Source organism: Mandrillus leucophaeus, unplaced genomic scaffold (assembly GCF_000951045.1).
Source record: "Mandrillus leucophaeus isolate KB7577 unplaced genomic scaffold, Mleu.le_1.0 Scaffold460, whole genome shotgun sequence".
In the NCBI taxonomy this organism is placed as follows: domain Eukaryota; kingdom Metazoa; phylum Chordata; class Mammalia; order Primates; family Cercopithecidae; genus Mandrillus; species Mandrillus leucophaeus.
In genome coordinates, this window is record NW_012104921.1 from 1920989 (window position 1) to 1935049 (window position 14061).

General features: G+C 36.6%; 1 protein-coding gene across 1 annotated transcript in view; it reads left to right on the forward strand.

Moving 5' to 3' along the window:
- Positions 1 to 398: 398 nt before the first annotated feature.
- The window catches only part of PRKD1 (protein kinase D1), a 161825-nt gene continuing 148162 nt past the window's right edge, over positions 399 to 14061 (forward strand). Inside the window, exon 1 of the mRNA XM_011994771.1 lies at positions 399 to 533. Coding sequence (XP_011850161.1) covers positions 419 to 533 — 115 coding nt within the window. The 5' untranslated portion in view covers positions 399 to 418. The remainder of the gene's footprint in view (positions 534 to 14061) is intronic.

Here is a 14061-nt window from a genome sequence, read left to right on the forward strand (position 1 = left end):
TAATAGAATTGGAATGAAGCGACTCCCATTTTTTATGTTATTGGATTGCTCTAAATCACGTGAAGGTGTACACCTCTTCCCACCTATATTTCTTAACCACTTTACTGCCAGAACTTATTTTAATCTTATCTCATATTCTCTTGTTTTCTTGCTCTCTAATTAGAAAACCACTTGACCATTCCTGCCCCCATGATCTATGTGATTTCTTTCCTTCTGATTTGGAGTCTTCCCAATGTCAACTCTACCATTTATTTATTTGTTAATTAAAAAAAATTTTAATCATCTAGATACTTTGAACTTTTCTAATTAGCTTGTATTTGTGCCCTGAAATATTTAAAACAAAATATTTGAAAAGATTTTGACATTTACACTCTCATGGTATTTGTATTTGCAGTTCCCTGAATGTGGTTTCTATGGAATGTATGATAAGATCCTGCTTTTTCGTCATGACCCTACCTCTGAAAACATCCTTCAGCTGGTGAGAACGGCCAGTGATATCCAGGAAGGCGATCTTATTGAAGTGGTCTTGTCAGGTAGTATACTTTTATACTTTTTCTTTATCCGTAGATTAGAAGTTGTATTTGAAGAATTCTTGGGCATATGTTTTTAAGACAACATAAAAAGCATATCTCAAACACAGCTCCAAGAGGAGATGTTGGAGCTCTGTCCACGTGAAAAAGGGAAACAAAAGATTTCCCTTTAATTGGCTGTGTCCATACCCAGTACTGCTCCAATCACGTCTCTTGACTTAACGTTTCCTCCCAGCCCCCTCTCAACTTCTGGCAACATACAGATGGCGTCATTCAGCACCTTGAATCATTTGGACAGCAGCAAAAGCAAACAAGAAACTCACCAACAGTGAAGCTAAATTAGCTGTCAGGGCTGCAAATGTACAGAGTGTGTGGAAGCCAAGAAGTAACACCAGGGCTAAGAAGCCATTGACTTACTAAGGTCAAAAGTCCAGTAGCTGTGAGGTAAGCCAAGACCAAGGAGGAAGCCAGAGCCCAGGAGTTAGAGCAGGTCAGGTCATGCCATGTGATGCTAGTTAACTCAGTCCCTGAGAAATGGTTGCATTTGCCTCTGCTCACATTTGTATTTCTTGTTTAGGATTTAGCAGTCAGTAATAGGACTGTGCCTATCCAAACAGAGAAAAAAAAGGATGTATTTAACTTTCTTAAAAAGCACCAGAGAACAACAGCTAGAGTGGAGATCCTTGCAATGATACTCAATGCAATGATAATGTGTCCAAATTTTTATTGTTAATTTTTGTTAAAAAGATAATAATTATTGAGAAACTTGGTTTGACTTGCTCTTTTCTCCTCTCCTGACTTCTTTGCTTACCATCTCTTTGAATAAAGGAAGTCCAGTAGCGTTACAGAGCCTCAACTTTATTTCCTCAAGTTCCTCAACTTGTTCAGAGCCCAGTAATTGGATGCACTGATTATAATTCAATTTATCTTTGTTTTATTCACTTTGCTTTGATTCAGTCTAGTTATCTTTTTATCTTTATTGGTTGCCTACCATTGTGTGAGATCCTGGGATTGCCACAATTTCATTGTGTAGATGGATCCTATAAAACAACTTTTATGCAAGATAAAAGTAATTATTTTTCTATTGTCTATAGGGTTGCCAGTTGTTAAATAAACAAACTAAAAAAGCAAAAGCTTTGATGGTTTTTTATTAATTTTTTTTGAAGAAGTCACTTGCTTTGTCTGGGTTTTCCTTTTTCCTTTCCTTTGGCTCTTTTGACATTTGCTTACTGCACCTGACCTCTCAAAACTACAGACTAGACATGTTGTTTTCTAAGTTTCCTGTTTCTGAACACTAAATTAATTATTCAGGGAAATCATGCACTGGATCAGTTCTTGCCATAATTCATATTAAACTCATAGCTAGGCTGCTTTGTAAATAATGTAATATGTTTTATGAATCCTTTTGCCTTATGTCAATGTCCAGAAATATATGAGGATTTTAAAAATTGCATTTCTAAATATAATGTATTATTCTTTCCATTTTACTTTTGTTATCAAGCACTTTAGAGTAGTAGCAGACAGATTGAATGCAACCTGTGTGTGGGTGTATTTATGTAGGAGAGGACTGCCTATTTGCATATTATCCCAGCGTTAATGAGCCAGACCTGCTGTTCCCTTGTGTTGACCTGATATAGCCCTCTAGAATTCCCTTGCTGCATGAGAACAGCTTTCTGCTTTTCCTCTCCCATCTTTGCAAATTGAGAACTTCATTGTGCATATGCCCCACCTCCCCTGCCATCGACCCTTTATGTTCCATCTCTCCTGTTTTCCTGGCCACAGTTGTTGACAGGGCATTGAAGAGCAGCCCGTTTCCTTACCTGCTTTCCCAGCACCAGATTCCAGAATGGCTCCCTTACTCTTACCAGCTATTTTGCTGGTATTTAAAAGGAGCTATTCTGTAACAGTTTAATTCTAGTTTTGAATGACATAGTGCCATTTTCTCAATGTCATTGACCCTTTAAATTATTCAATTATGTATATCAATTGCATACACACACAATTACGTTTAGATCGCCTGCGCTTTCCCATGACCATCGGCAACAGTGTTCTCCCAGCTCCTCTCCCATTCTATTGCTTAACGTTGTGATTTGCTCAATAAGTGTTTATGTTTACAATAGTTTTTTTAAACCATTCCACCGCCCTGTATTACAACTCTGTTTCTTACCCATATCTCTTATCTCTTTTCCCTTAGCCTTTTTAGGCCCTGAGTCTATTGTGATCAAATGCCTGATGTTCCTTTCTTTTTCCCAGTCTTTATGTCTTCCTTGCATCCTGACTCTCCTGAAGGTGATATCCCATTTCCAAGAGGCTTTGCCTCTTATTTTCCTCCACTCTTAGTCGAGGAGTTGAGTGATATGGCCCTCTTCTGATTTCCCATTGCCATTTAATTATTTATGTCATCTTTGCAGTGAAGTGATTTATTTTCCTTGAAGACTCATTTCCACTTAAGTATGGCAATAATCGGTGTCAGATTTCTAATCTTACTTTCCATTTTAAGTACCCATTCATCCTTGGTTTTGTTAACATTCATGTTTATGATTCCTCAGATTCCTTATTGCTTATTTTTGTTATCAGTCACCCATAGTACCATTCCTGACTTCACCAGTAAGACAAGGCTCCAGCTTCAAAATCTCCACTTGGTAGCACTCCTCTTCTCCTACTCTAGCCTGTCCATCTTGGCCATCTCTACCAAGTACACATTCCTGTTCCCTGTCTTTTTCACTGTATTTTAATCATTAACTCCCTACCATTTTTGACTATATTTTTCTATTTCTTTTTTCTCCACATAGCATGCGGCTTATTATATTCATGTCTTACACTACACTTTGATGAAGTTTCAGTGACCTTGTATACCCGGGCAGGGCCTGTAATACCTGTTAATAATCTGCATTACTTTACCACCCATTTTTGCCACTCTTTTGCTGAGTCACATAGGACACACAGTTCCCAGCCTACCTGAGTAAATGCAGATCCAACTTGCACCTAGCCTAACTGTTGTTCAGCAATATTTTCCCTACCTCATCCTTTTGTTATCCATAGATGTGCAGTTCTCAATAAATATGTATGAGTTCACATATTAACTACTGGCTATGAGAATGAAGTTACTACATATACAACATTTTATAAAAATATCAGTTTGTTGTAAAATATTGCTTATAGATATATCCTCAAAAATAAGCTGAACCTCAAGTCTTCTTGCTATGCATTCTTTTGGCCCACATAAGAGAAATTAGGGCCTATCAAGTGAGCAGCATTGTACCATGTTATAATTTGAGGCAAGGCAAGTGATAGCAGCAAGGACACTTCAGGCCATAGGTGCAGGGGAGCTTGGATTACATACTCATTCCTGACCCAGTCCCAGGAAGGGTGCTGATTGCCCTGGGATATATGCTATTTCCTGGAGGTGTAGTTAAGCATCAGTTTCACCAAAACTGCAGTGGGTAAAGGAATAAACAAGCTGTGGACATTTTCCTTCTGAAGCCCTGTAGTTTTACTGTTAAATTTTATTTATCCAAACTTTCTTTTCCTTATCACAAATTAAATTTTACTCTGTAGTTTGATGTAAACATAACCTGGTTGTTTTTATATTTAACAATCTACCAGCAGGAACATTTTCTGACATAGGACTGCAGTAAAAATGAGAGAAAAAAATGGGAAAAATTTCAAGGTTAATTTTGTTTCTTCAGACAACATCAAGATTTTTTTTTTCTTTGCTTATATCATTTTCTGCTCAGACTTTTCATCATCTTTTAACTGCTTTGGGAGTGAAAACTAACCAAGCTGCTTCTGGCTAATTTGCTGATTTTTTTCTCCCTCCCTTTCTTTTGAAAAACATGACTAGTGTGAGCTAGTACATTTAAACGCAGTAAGCCAGGAAAAGATTGCTCATGAGTAAATGGATTGGGTTATTGAGGAAAAAAATAACAACTGCATGAAAGTTCCCTACCCCACCTATCCCCACTCCTGGCAAATTTTCTTTGTGTGTTAAACAAAGGACTAGCATTCTTACTATTCTTACCAAGTAGGAAAACACTGAACATGGAAATTTTTTTTTAACCAAAGCCAAAGTCAAGTTCAAGTGTATGGTACTGAACTGTAAAATCAAGGTTATGGAATGTATTTGAAGCCTTCTTCTTGATGGGCCTCTATCAAATTCTGATAATTCAGCCTTAGCAAACAAATTAGTGACAGGACTACATCTACGTGACTCAGACTCTGTTTGGTTGGTTTTGGCTTGATCTCTAATAATTATCAGTGTGTGTATGTGTGTGTTTATGTATGTATGTGTATGGATCTTGTAGGTCATTAAATAGAGACTAGAAAAGGACTACAAGAATTCCTCAAATAAAGTCACAGTTTTAAAAGTTTGAGAGATAAATGTTGAATCTTTCTTTCTTACATTTAAGGTTAAAAAATAGATGTTTTTCTTGGGCTTCTTTCATTACAGATTTACAGTAGATTATCGTGTATTATAACTTTTGCAAAAAGCTGTTTTCACATGTAGTTAGTTATTTGGTCCTCACTATCAAGAGAAGGGAGCCTCATTAGAGAGCTGGCCCTGTAGTCCAGGCGGAAGAGGCGTGGGCCTATTCTCAGGCCATGACGGAAGAGCTGAAAATGAGGCAGAGAGGTCAAGACATATTTTAGAAGTAAAATTAAACAAACATAATCACCATTTTTGATGGATTTGATGAAGGAGGAATGAAAAAATGAATAGAACTCTCAGGAGAGCTACAGCATTGTGAGAGTGTGATGGCATTTCCTTTAGCCCACCACAAGTCTTGCCCTCATACATTGTTCAATGTGTTTGCCAAATGGTTCAGGTACTTATCTGAGGGGCTGAAGAACTAATTTCTCAGGAAGGTAGTACCATTGATTTTCTTTGTGATTTTGTACACGTTGCAAAACCTTTGAGCTTCAGGATTTTTTTTTTTTTTTTTTTTTTGAGTCTTGCTCTGTCACCCAGGCTGGAATCTTGGCTCACTGCAACCTCCACCTCCCGGGTTCAAGCAATTCTCCTGCCTCAGCCTCCAGAGTAGCTGGGGTTACAGGCGCACGCCACCATGCCCGGCTAATTTTTGTATTTTTAGTAGAGACAGGATTTCACCATATTGGCCAGGCTGGTCTTGAATTCCTGACCTTGTGATCCGCCCATCTCAGCGTCCCAAAGTGCTGGGATTGCAGGTGTGAGCCACCGTGCCTGGCTTGGGCTTCAGGATTTTTTTGTTTGTTTGTTTTTTAATCAAACAAAAAGCTTCTACTAGATGAAAATATCATACAGTGATAATATTACATGCATTCTATTTTTGTTTTCATTCTGGAAATAAAGCATTAGACATGAGGATAGAGTATAATTTCCAGGGCCAGAACATATGAGTTCATATCCTTTTTCTATTCCTCACTACTTACATCATTGCCAAGACATGTAATCATTCTGTGCCCACGTTTCCTCATCTGTAAAACGGGGATAACCCTAGCACCTATATTGTAAGGTGTTTACATAAATTAAAATAAATTATTGCTTGTAAAGCACCTCAGACAGTTTCTATACACAGCAACTCCACAACAAATGCAAACTATTAAGATTGCTGCTTCTCCTCACACTCTAAGCAGCCTTTAAATATGATGTGTATGCTTATTAAACATACCACAAAAGGGAATCCTGGTCTGTTAACTTTGGGACATGTTGGACTAAACAACTTTAGAGGAATTATTTGCTGCAAGAATCTTCAGACCTTTGATGCATGCTGATATGAAGCATGACTCTCCAAAATCATGCCCAAGTTCACTTTCTCCTGGAATACTTTTTCCCTCTCTGAGCATCTGGTGAGTCCTGGTTCAGCAGGCCACTCTAGAGATACTCCTCTGTGTTATGACCATGGAAGAAATTGTCTGAGAGGATGATCCAGTCTCTCTGCACAGAAGATTTGAGCCATAGAAAAGTAGGAGTTAGGAAGCATGAAATCTTTGCTTACATAATATCACAGGTTTTTGAAGCGGTTTATATAAGTAATTTGTTTCCTTCACAATGACTCTGGAAAGTAGAGAAGTCAGATATTTGAAGCTATAGAATATAAATTGTAACTTGCCTATGTCCTGCAGATAGTAGGAGTAACACCAGAGTCTGAATCTAAGTGTTTAGTCACTATGAATACCATTTCAATACCATTTAGCCCTTTGAATTTGAACAAGTAAACAGAAATAGTTGAGGACTTGTTCAAAGAATTCCTGCTACAGTATGAGTTTATGTTTCAGGGACCATTGATATTTGTAACAGCAAAGGTAGCAGTGAGCTTCAGGAACCATTGAGATGATGTTTATCATAGACCATTATCATCATCTTCCTCATAAAAATGTAAATATTTAATTCATATACTCAAACTTTAATGAGGTTAAGAAACCCTGAAGCTTCTTCTCTATAGTTATAATACAAAATATAAAGCAGTATAACAGTGCCACTGCATCACCAGGATCCCATCATGAGCTCACAATTCTGATCAAAATGGAACTAGTGTCTTAGGGTCACTATATTTAAGAAATCCTTATAAGCATGTTTTTCTCCTACTAAGATTCAGTGCCTAAACCAGAAACCAGAAAGAAAATATGTGGTAACACCATTTTATTAAACTTCTTTTTTCTTTTATAGAAGGTGCAAATTACTGACTTTGTATAGCATTGTACCAGTTATATTAATTTCTCTTAGATATAAAACATTGGTTAGCAACGTAGCAATATTTTATCTTCTCTGAAATTTAGGCAGAAGATAAAAACCCCAAGAGTGATATATTAAGTCACTGTATTATTTCGTCAAAAGTACATTACATAGATAAAGTTTTTGTTTGTTTGCTTTTAAGAAAGCAGAATTAATTATAGGCAACACCCTCTCAGCCCTCCTACTCCTTGGGCAATTAAGGTTTTATAAGACCTGGCCTTCAATGCTCAATTTATATTTCTTTGTGTTTGTACTAGTGTTACAGGCTGAATGGAGCCAACTCTTATCTAACTTCAGTTGCAATTATCTTTGCAGGTGGTTTTGTAACAGTGGAAACTTTAAATGTGACAATATACATCATTTCTCTTTTCTCCCAAGTATGGCTTATGTTAAATGTGTCTTCAGCATTTCCTTTTTATGACCGTTAATATTCTCTTTCCATTCTTATCTTTCAAGTAAACCTGTGTATTAGTCCATTTTCATACTGCTATAAAGACACTACATGAGACTGAGTAATTTATAAAGAAAAGATGCTTAATTGACTCACAGTTCCACATGGTTGGGGAGAGCTCAGGAAACCTGCAATCGTGGCAGAAGGAGAAGGGGAAGCAAGGACCTTCTTCACATGGCAGTAGCAGACGTACCTGTGAGAGCTCAGGGAAAACTACCGTCTCTAAAACCGTCAGATCTTGTGAGAATTCACTCACCATCATGAGAACAGCATGGGAAAAACCACCTCCATAATTTAACCACTTCCCTCCCTCGACACGTGGGGATTACAATTCAAGACAAGATTCGGGTGGGGACACAAAGCCTAACTGTATCAACGTGGTTTTAATTTCTTTGTGCCACACTAAACCATTTTCTCAGAGAAGAGAATGCAGACAGCAAATAGATTGGAATATTTCCATAGACTCCCACTTTTCCCTACTTGTGACTTCAGTAGGGATATTGTGCTTGGAGCACTTCTTCCTCCCTTTGATAGTTTTCTTGGTTATTTATCTCCTTATAAAGTGGATTCTCCAGGGAGGAGATGTAACAGCAATGACACAATAGTGCTGGAAATTCTGTCCAGGTCAACTGGGGACTAAGACAAACCCGAAGTGAAAAGTCTTTTGAAGCCTTTTATTTCATATGAAAATTTTATGCACATTTTCCATTCTGCTGCATTATATTCTTCATGCTGTATACTTTTAAATAAATAATGTTTCTTGCCACATATTGTTCTTTTAGAAATAATAGTAACAATAGTGATGGTAATATAAGGACATATAGCATTTATAATATGTTGTTATGCACTATTCCAAGTGCTTCACATATATTAATTCAGAAATATGCATCATATTTATGTTATATCTCCACATAGCTTCAATTTCATAAGTAGCTGATTTTCAGTCAATACTTTGGAGTTGTCATTTATTTCTTATATAATGTTCAGCAAGTCCACCTCATTTCCCTGAATCTTGATCCATCTGCTGTAAAATAGCATTAACAGTATCTCTAATATATGGTTGGTCTGTAGAATTCATGAGAATAAATATAAAGCATTTCACAAGATTGTTGCCAAATGTAAAGTACTCAATCCTCTCACCGCCCCCTCCACCCCCAGCCCACTGCACTACACATTTCTTGAAATAGGAGCGATTTGTTTTAATATTTGAATCTTTAGGATCTGGTATATCACATGCGATCAATATCTATTTATTGAGTGAAAGAAGGAATCCTTAAATCAGTGAAATGTACAAGCCAGCAAATACATGAATAATTAAATTGATGTCCTATATATGATATCCAAAAGTTAATGTTGTTGTATAGGAATTGAATTTTAGTGTCTACCATTAGTTCTTCTTGACATAATCTATTAGTAAAATTAATATTATAATCTGATTAATTCTTTTTTTTCTGGACTCTTGTTATCACCTAAATATTGTCAAAAAATATCTTTTAGAAAATTGTTTATTTTAAAAAGTCCTGTTTTTAAACATTGCAGTTTGTTTCACAGTATTTCTCAAGCAAAATTATACTTAATTCATAGAATACCAATTGTTTTCCTAATTTCTATGACTCCTGGATTGTGTTCATCACCATGACCAAATAACCCCATTTGCTGTTGTACTAAATTCACTCTTCAGTGAATCAGTTTTCCCAACCATTGCTCTTTTCTTCCTAAATATTCTTGCTTGCTTTCTGAGATATATTCAGTAGTTACTCTTTTTGATGTATCCCCCAGTACTCATCTCATTTGACTTCATCAATTTATTCATTGTCTTTTCCTTTCTGGAGCCTCTGTGTTTCATATCTGTGTTACAGCTCCTAAGAGGTGGCCCTGAAGATGGCCTTGGGCCCTGGCCTTTCTATTTCAGAGTCTGGAAGGAAAGAGGATTGTTATCTTGAAGTCTGGCTGACCACTCCTGCTGTTCCTTCTTCCCCTCCTCCTACCCATATTAGAGCTCTGTAGTTTTATCCATTTAGCAGAACAGCTGTCCCTGCCTAAGGGTCAGCTAGCAAGACCTACAGAAAAAGTTGAGTCATGTGCTCCAGAACTGGATTCGAAATCTCCATAGATCTCTGTCAGCAGTACATGCCGTGGTTTTCATGGAAGAACATATCAAGCTCCTCTCTTCACACAGAATTAGCCTAAGGCCTAGTTCCTCAACATCTGGCAAGTGGATTTTCAGCCAGAAATTATTGTTTCTCCTTCTCTTCTCTTTTCATCTATTACTGTGCTAATTGAAGACAGTATTATAACTGTCTCCCATGTAAACAGGAAAAGAACATGAGGGCAATGAAAACCACACAAAGGGGACTTTCATCTCTATTCTCTGGTTACTGTGAGGCTAAAAATTCCTTATATTTGCTTCTTAGATTGGAAGTTTAATGGTCTGGTGTAATTTACGTAAGTGCCATGTTAGGGCCTCGATGGCACAGCAGGACTTGGGATATTAAGAATCATTCTAAAAAATACATAGTAAGGCTTTAGGTTGTTATTTTTGTCTTTATATAAATTGGCTTCTAAAACACACGTGGCTTATTTACTAAATTTGATTCTGGATTATTTGGGGTTTATTTTCAAAAATATCACAATCCATGTCAAAAATGAAAGCTTGACACATAGGATGTAATGAAATGTATGAGTTATAGAATATGACAATACTATGAAAAATGTTTTAGGCAATTACAGTATCTTGCAAAGAGGGATAATTTTGGCTCACTTCAATAAAGAGGTGATAGGATTTGTTTTTCGTTAGAATGTTTGAAAAAACCTTTGGTTTTCTGCTGAGTTGGACAGCACAAATTTCTTGTGCTTGAGGCTTAAACTAGAGAATAACAATGTTTGGGTTTTTATTTTGCCTATTTGTTACAAAAGTATGAAATTCCACTGATGAGAATTGGCTGAGAGATATGCAGTGCAACCATTTATCTAGGTCTGCACTGTTCAGTGTGGTAGCTTTAAACCATATGTGACTATTTACATCTAAGTCACAATAGCCACATTTCAAGTGTTCAATAGAGACATGTGGCTAATGGCTGCCATATTGATATAGAACATTTTCAGTACCTGAAAAAAGTTCTATTGGACAGAGCAACTAGATAAATCAAATTTCACTCCAAAGAGGGTACAAACCTGGATCACACTGTTTACACACATGTACAGCCTGCAGAAATACTTTTGCTAAAATGACCTTCAATGTGACATATTGAATGATGTTATAAATAACACACTTGTAAATTTTGGTAGCATATTTATTTATTTATTTATTTATTTTTATTTTTTAAATTATACTTTAAGTTCTGGGGTACATGTGCAGAACGTGCAGGTTTGTTACATAGGTATACATGTGCCATGGTGGATTGCCACACCCATCAATCCATCATCTATGTTAGGTGTTTCTCCTGATGTTATCCCTCCCCAAGCCCCCTATCCCCCAACAGGCCCCAGGGTATGATGTTCCCCTCCCTGTGTGCGTGTGTTCTTATTGTTCAACTCCCACTTACGAGTGAGAACATGCGGTGTTTGGTTTTCTGTTCTTGTGTTAGTTTGCTGAGAATGATGGTTTCCAGTTGCACCCATGTCCCTGCAAAGGGCGCGAACTCATCCTTTTTTATGGCTGCATAGTATTCCATGGTGTATATGTGCCACATTTTCTTTATCCAGTCTCTCATTGATGGGCATTTGGGTTGGTTCCAAGTCTTTGCTATTATGAACAATGCCACAATAAACATACGTGTGCATGTGTCTTTATAGTAGAATGATTTGTAATCCTTTGGGTATATACCCAGTAAAGGGATTGCTGGGTCAAATGATATTTCTTGGTCTCGATCCTTGAGGAATCGCCACACCATCTTCCACAATCGTTGAACTAATTTACAGTCCCATCAACAGCGTGAGAGCATTCCTATTTCTCCACATCCTCTCCAGCACCTGTTGTTTCCTGACTTTTTAATGATCGCCATTCTAACCGGTGTGAAATGGTATCTCATTGTGGTTTTGATTTGCATTTCTCTAATGACCAGTGATGATGAGCATTTTTTCATGTTTGTTGGCTGCATAAATGTCTTCTTTTGAAAAGTGTCTGTTCATATTCTTCGCCCATATTTATTGTGGAAGCATATTGTGGAAATCTCATGGAAGAAATTGTTTACTATATCACCCAGTGATTTCCTTACAGCACAAATTCCTCATACCTTAGTACCCCAAATAGCTCCATTTTATGAGAAATATTACTCTTATTACATCTAATGTTTGTTTCTGCTTTGGTTTTGGACTCTCAAATCTAATTTGTAGACTGTTTTTAATAATGGTATAAGTTAATACTGCATTTCATTTATTATACTAACTTGTTGTATTTGGCATAATTCCCAATTTCTCCAGGGTTTTAAATTATCTGTATCTTATTTAATTCTGTGCTACATAGAATACCCTACTGATTAAAAGAACAGGTCTAGAAGTAACCTGCCTGAGTTTAATTTCAGTAGCTGCTGTGTTTACTAGCTGTGTGGCATTAAGAAAATTATTTAGTGTTTGAGTACCACAGTTTCCTGATCTGCAAACTGACAATTGATCATGGTTATGATGTAAAGTATCGAGCACATTGCTTAGGACATAAGGATTTTGTAAAATCATCTTAGAAAGAAAGGATACAGGGAAAGTAGAAAGGAGAAAAAGAAATAGATCAGGAAGAGCAATGCAGTACTATGATAAAATATATAGCCTATGAGTACCATTTATGAATGGCTTTGTTTCCCTGTTTTATCTCATATTTTCCAAAAATGCATGGTGTAAGTTTTGGTGGCTTACAGAAACATACAAAATATAATAAAATGTCAGTAACTGACAATGGATGTTGTCTAAGTTAGAAAAGACAACATTTGGTTAAGTATATAAATTCTAGAATATCCATTTAAAAAACAGTCATATAACTTTATTTTTATACTTCATAAGCTGCCTTGAATCATATAAAAACCTGCTCTTAAAGACCAGATCTTTCTTTGGTGAATTCCTTGATGTTTATTCACAAACGAATCATCTAGATTTTGGATAAATGTACCTAGTGGCATTCTGAATGCAGGTTTAAAAATGTATTAATCAGAATTGGTCAATGAAGGTCAATATCAATCAAGATTGTTTTATGGTTTTATGTGGATAGATGCTCTTTTTTACTAAGAGGTCATATTGGAATGCCTTTTGATTTCTTCCTATGCAGTGATGAAAAATCGTAACAAATACTTTATTTCCATATTCAGTTCTCTCTTTCTCTGTACACACACACACACCACCACCACCGCCCCCCCCACCCCCCGCCCCAACACACACACACACACACACACACACACGACAAAAGATCCTGGAAGAGGAGAGGAAGGAAAGGCAGAATACTTCATACCCTCAAGATCAATGATCATTAAAAGTCATTGAAGGCTGCCTACATTAACAAAGCCAATTGGAGAATGGCTACTAAATGGCTATCTGAAGACTTCATGGACACTAATTATTTTTGTTGGAGGTAAAAGACTGGGCTTCACTTGAAAAGCTGCCAGATATTCCTTTTGTTCCATGATTGGTGGCGCATAACACTTCAGTTCAATAACTCAGCCATGCCACCATCTGCCCAGCACTCTCATTCTGCTGGTTGGCATGTCATTTATTTGCTTTTAACATGCAACCCATATAAAAATCCCTCATAATCTGCCAAAATTAGAAATGCAGCTGTTTTAAGTCTTAAACAGCAATAGCACTATTCATTATGCCAGTATAGTGGAATAAAATAGAAAAATGTATTTGAAAAGAGCAATGCTACACCAGAATGTATTTGTACCTTCACTTTTTTAACATTCAAGACATCTACAGTCTGCTACCAGTGCTGACTTCAGGCTTAAAGTTGACACATAAATATACCAAATAGCTTCTTTAGTACATATCTTTTAATACAAGAATTAGGATTTGAATCAGCTCTGAATTATTTTTCATGTTATAAAGCAATTTCAGCCTTTCAGTTTCTAGAAAATGAAAAATTTCTGGCTAACCCTGGGTCTGATCTTATCCTATTTTTATTTTCCTCAGAAGTTTCTTGAGGTTCTGATCATTATAACTTGTTAATCCAGAGAAAAACTTATCATGTAGAGCTGTGTGGAGAATTCTCAATGAGGCAAGCAGTTAGTTAGTCCCCTATTTAGGGGAAAAAAATGATGAAGAGAAAAAAAAGAATTTTCTCCCCCATACTAATCTTGTGGTGCTGAAAAATGAAATCCAAAAACTACCTTTTGTTTCACTGTGCTCTCTGCAATCACATTATTTGGGAATGATAGGTGTTAGGA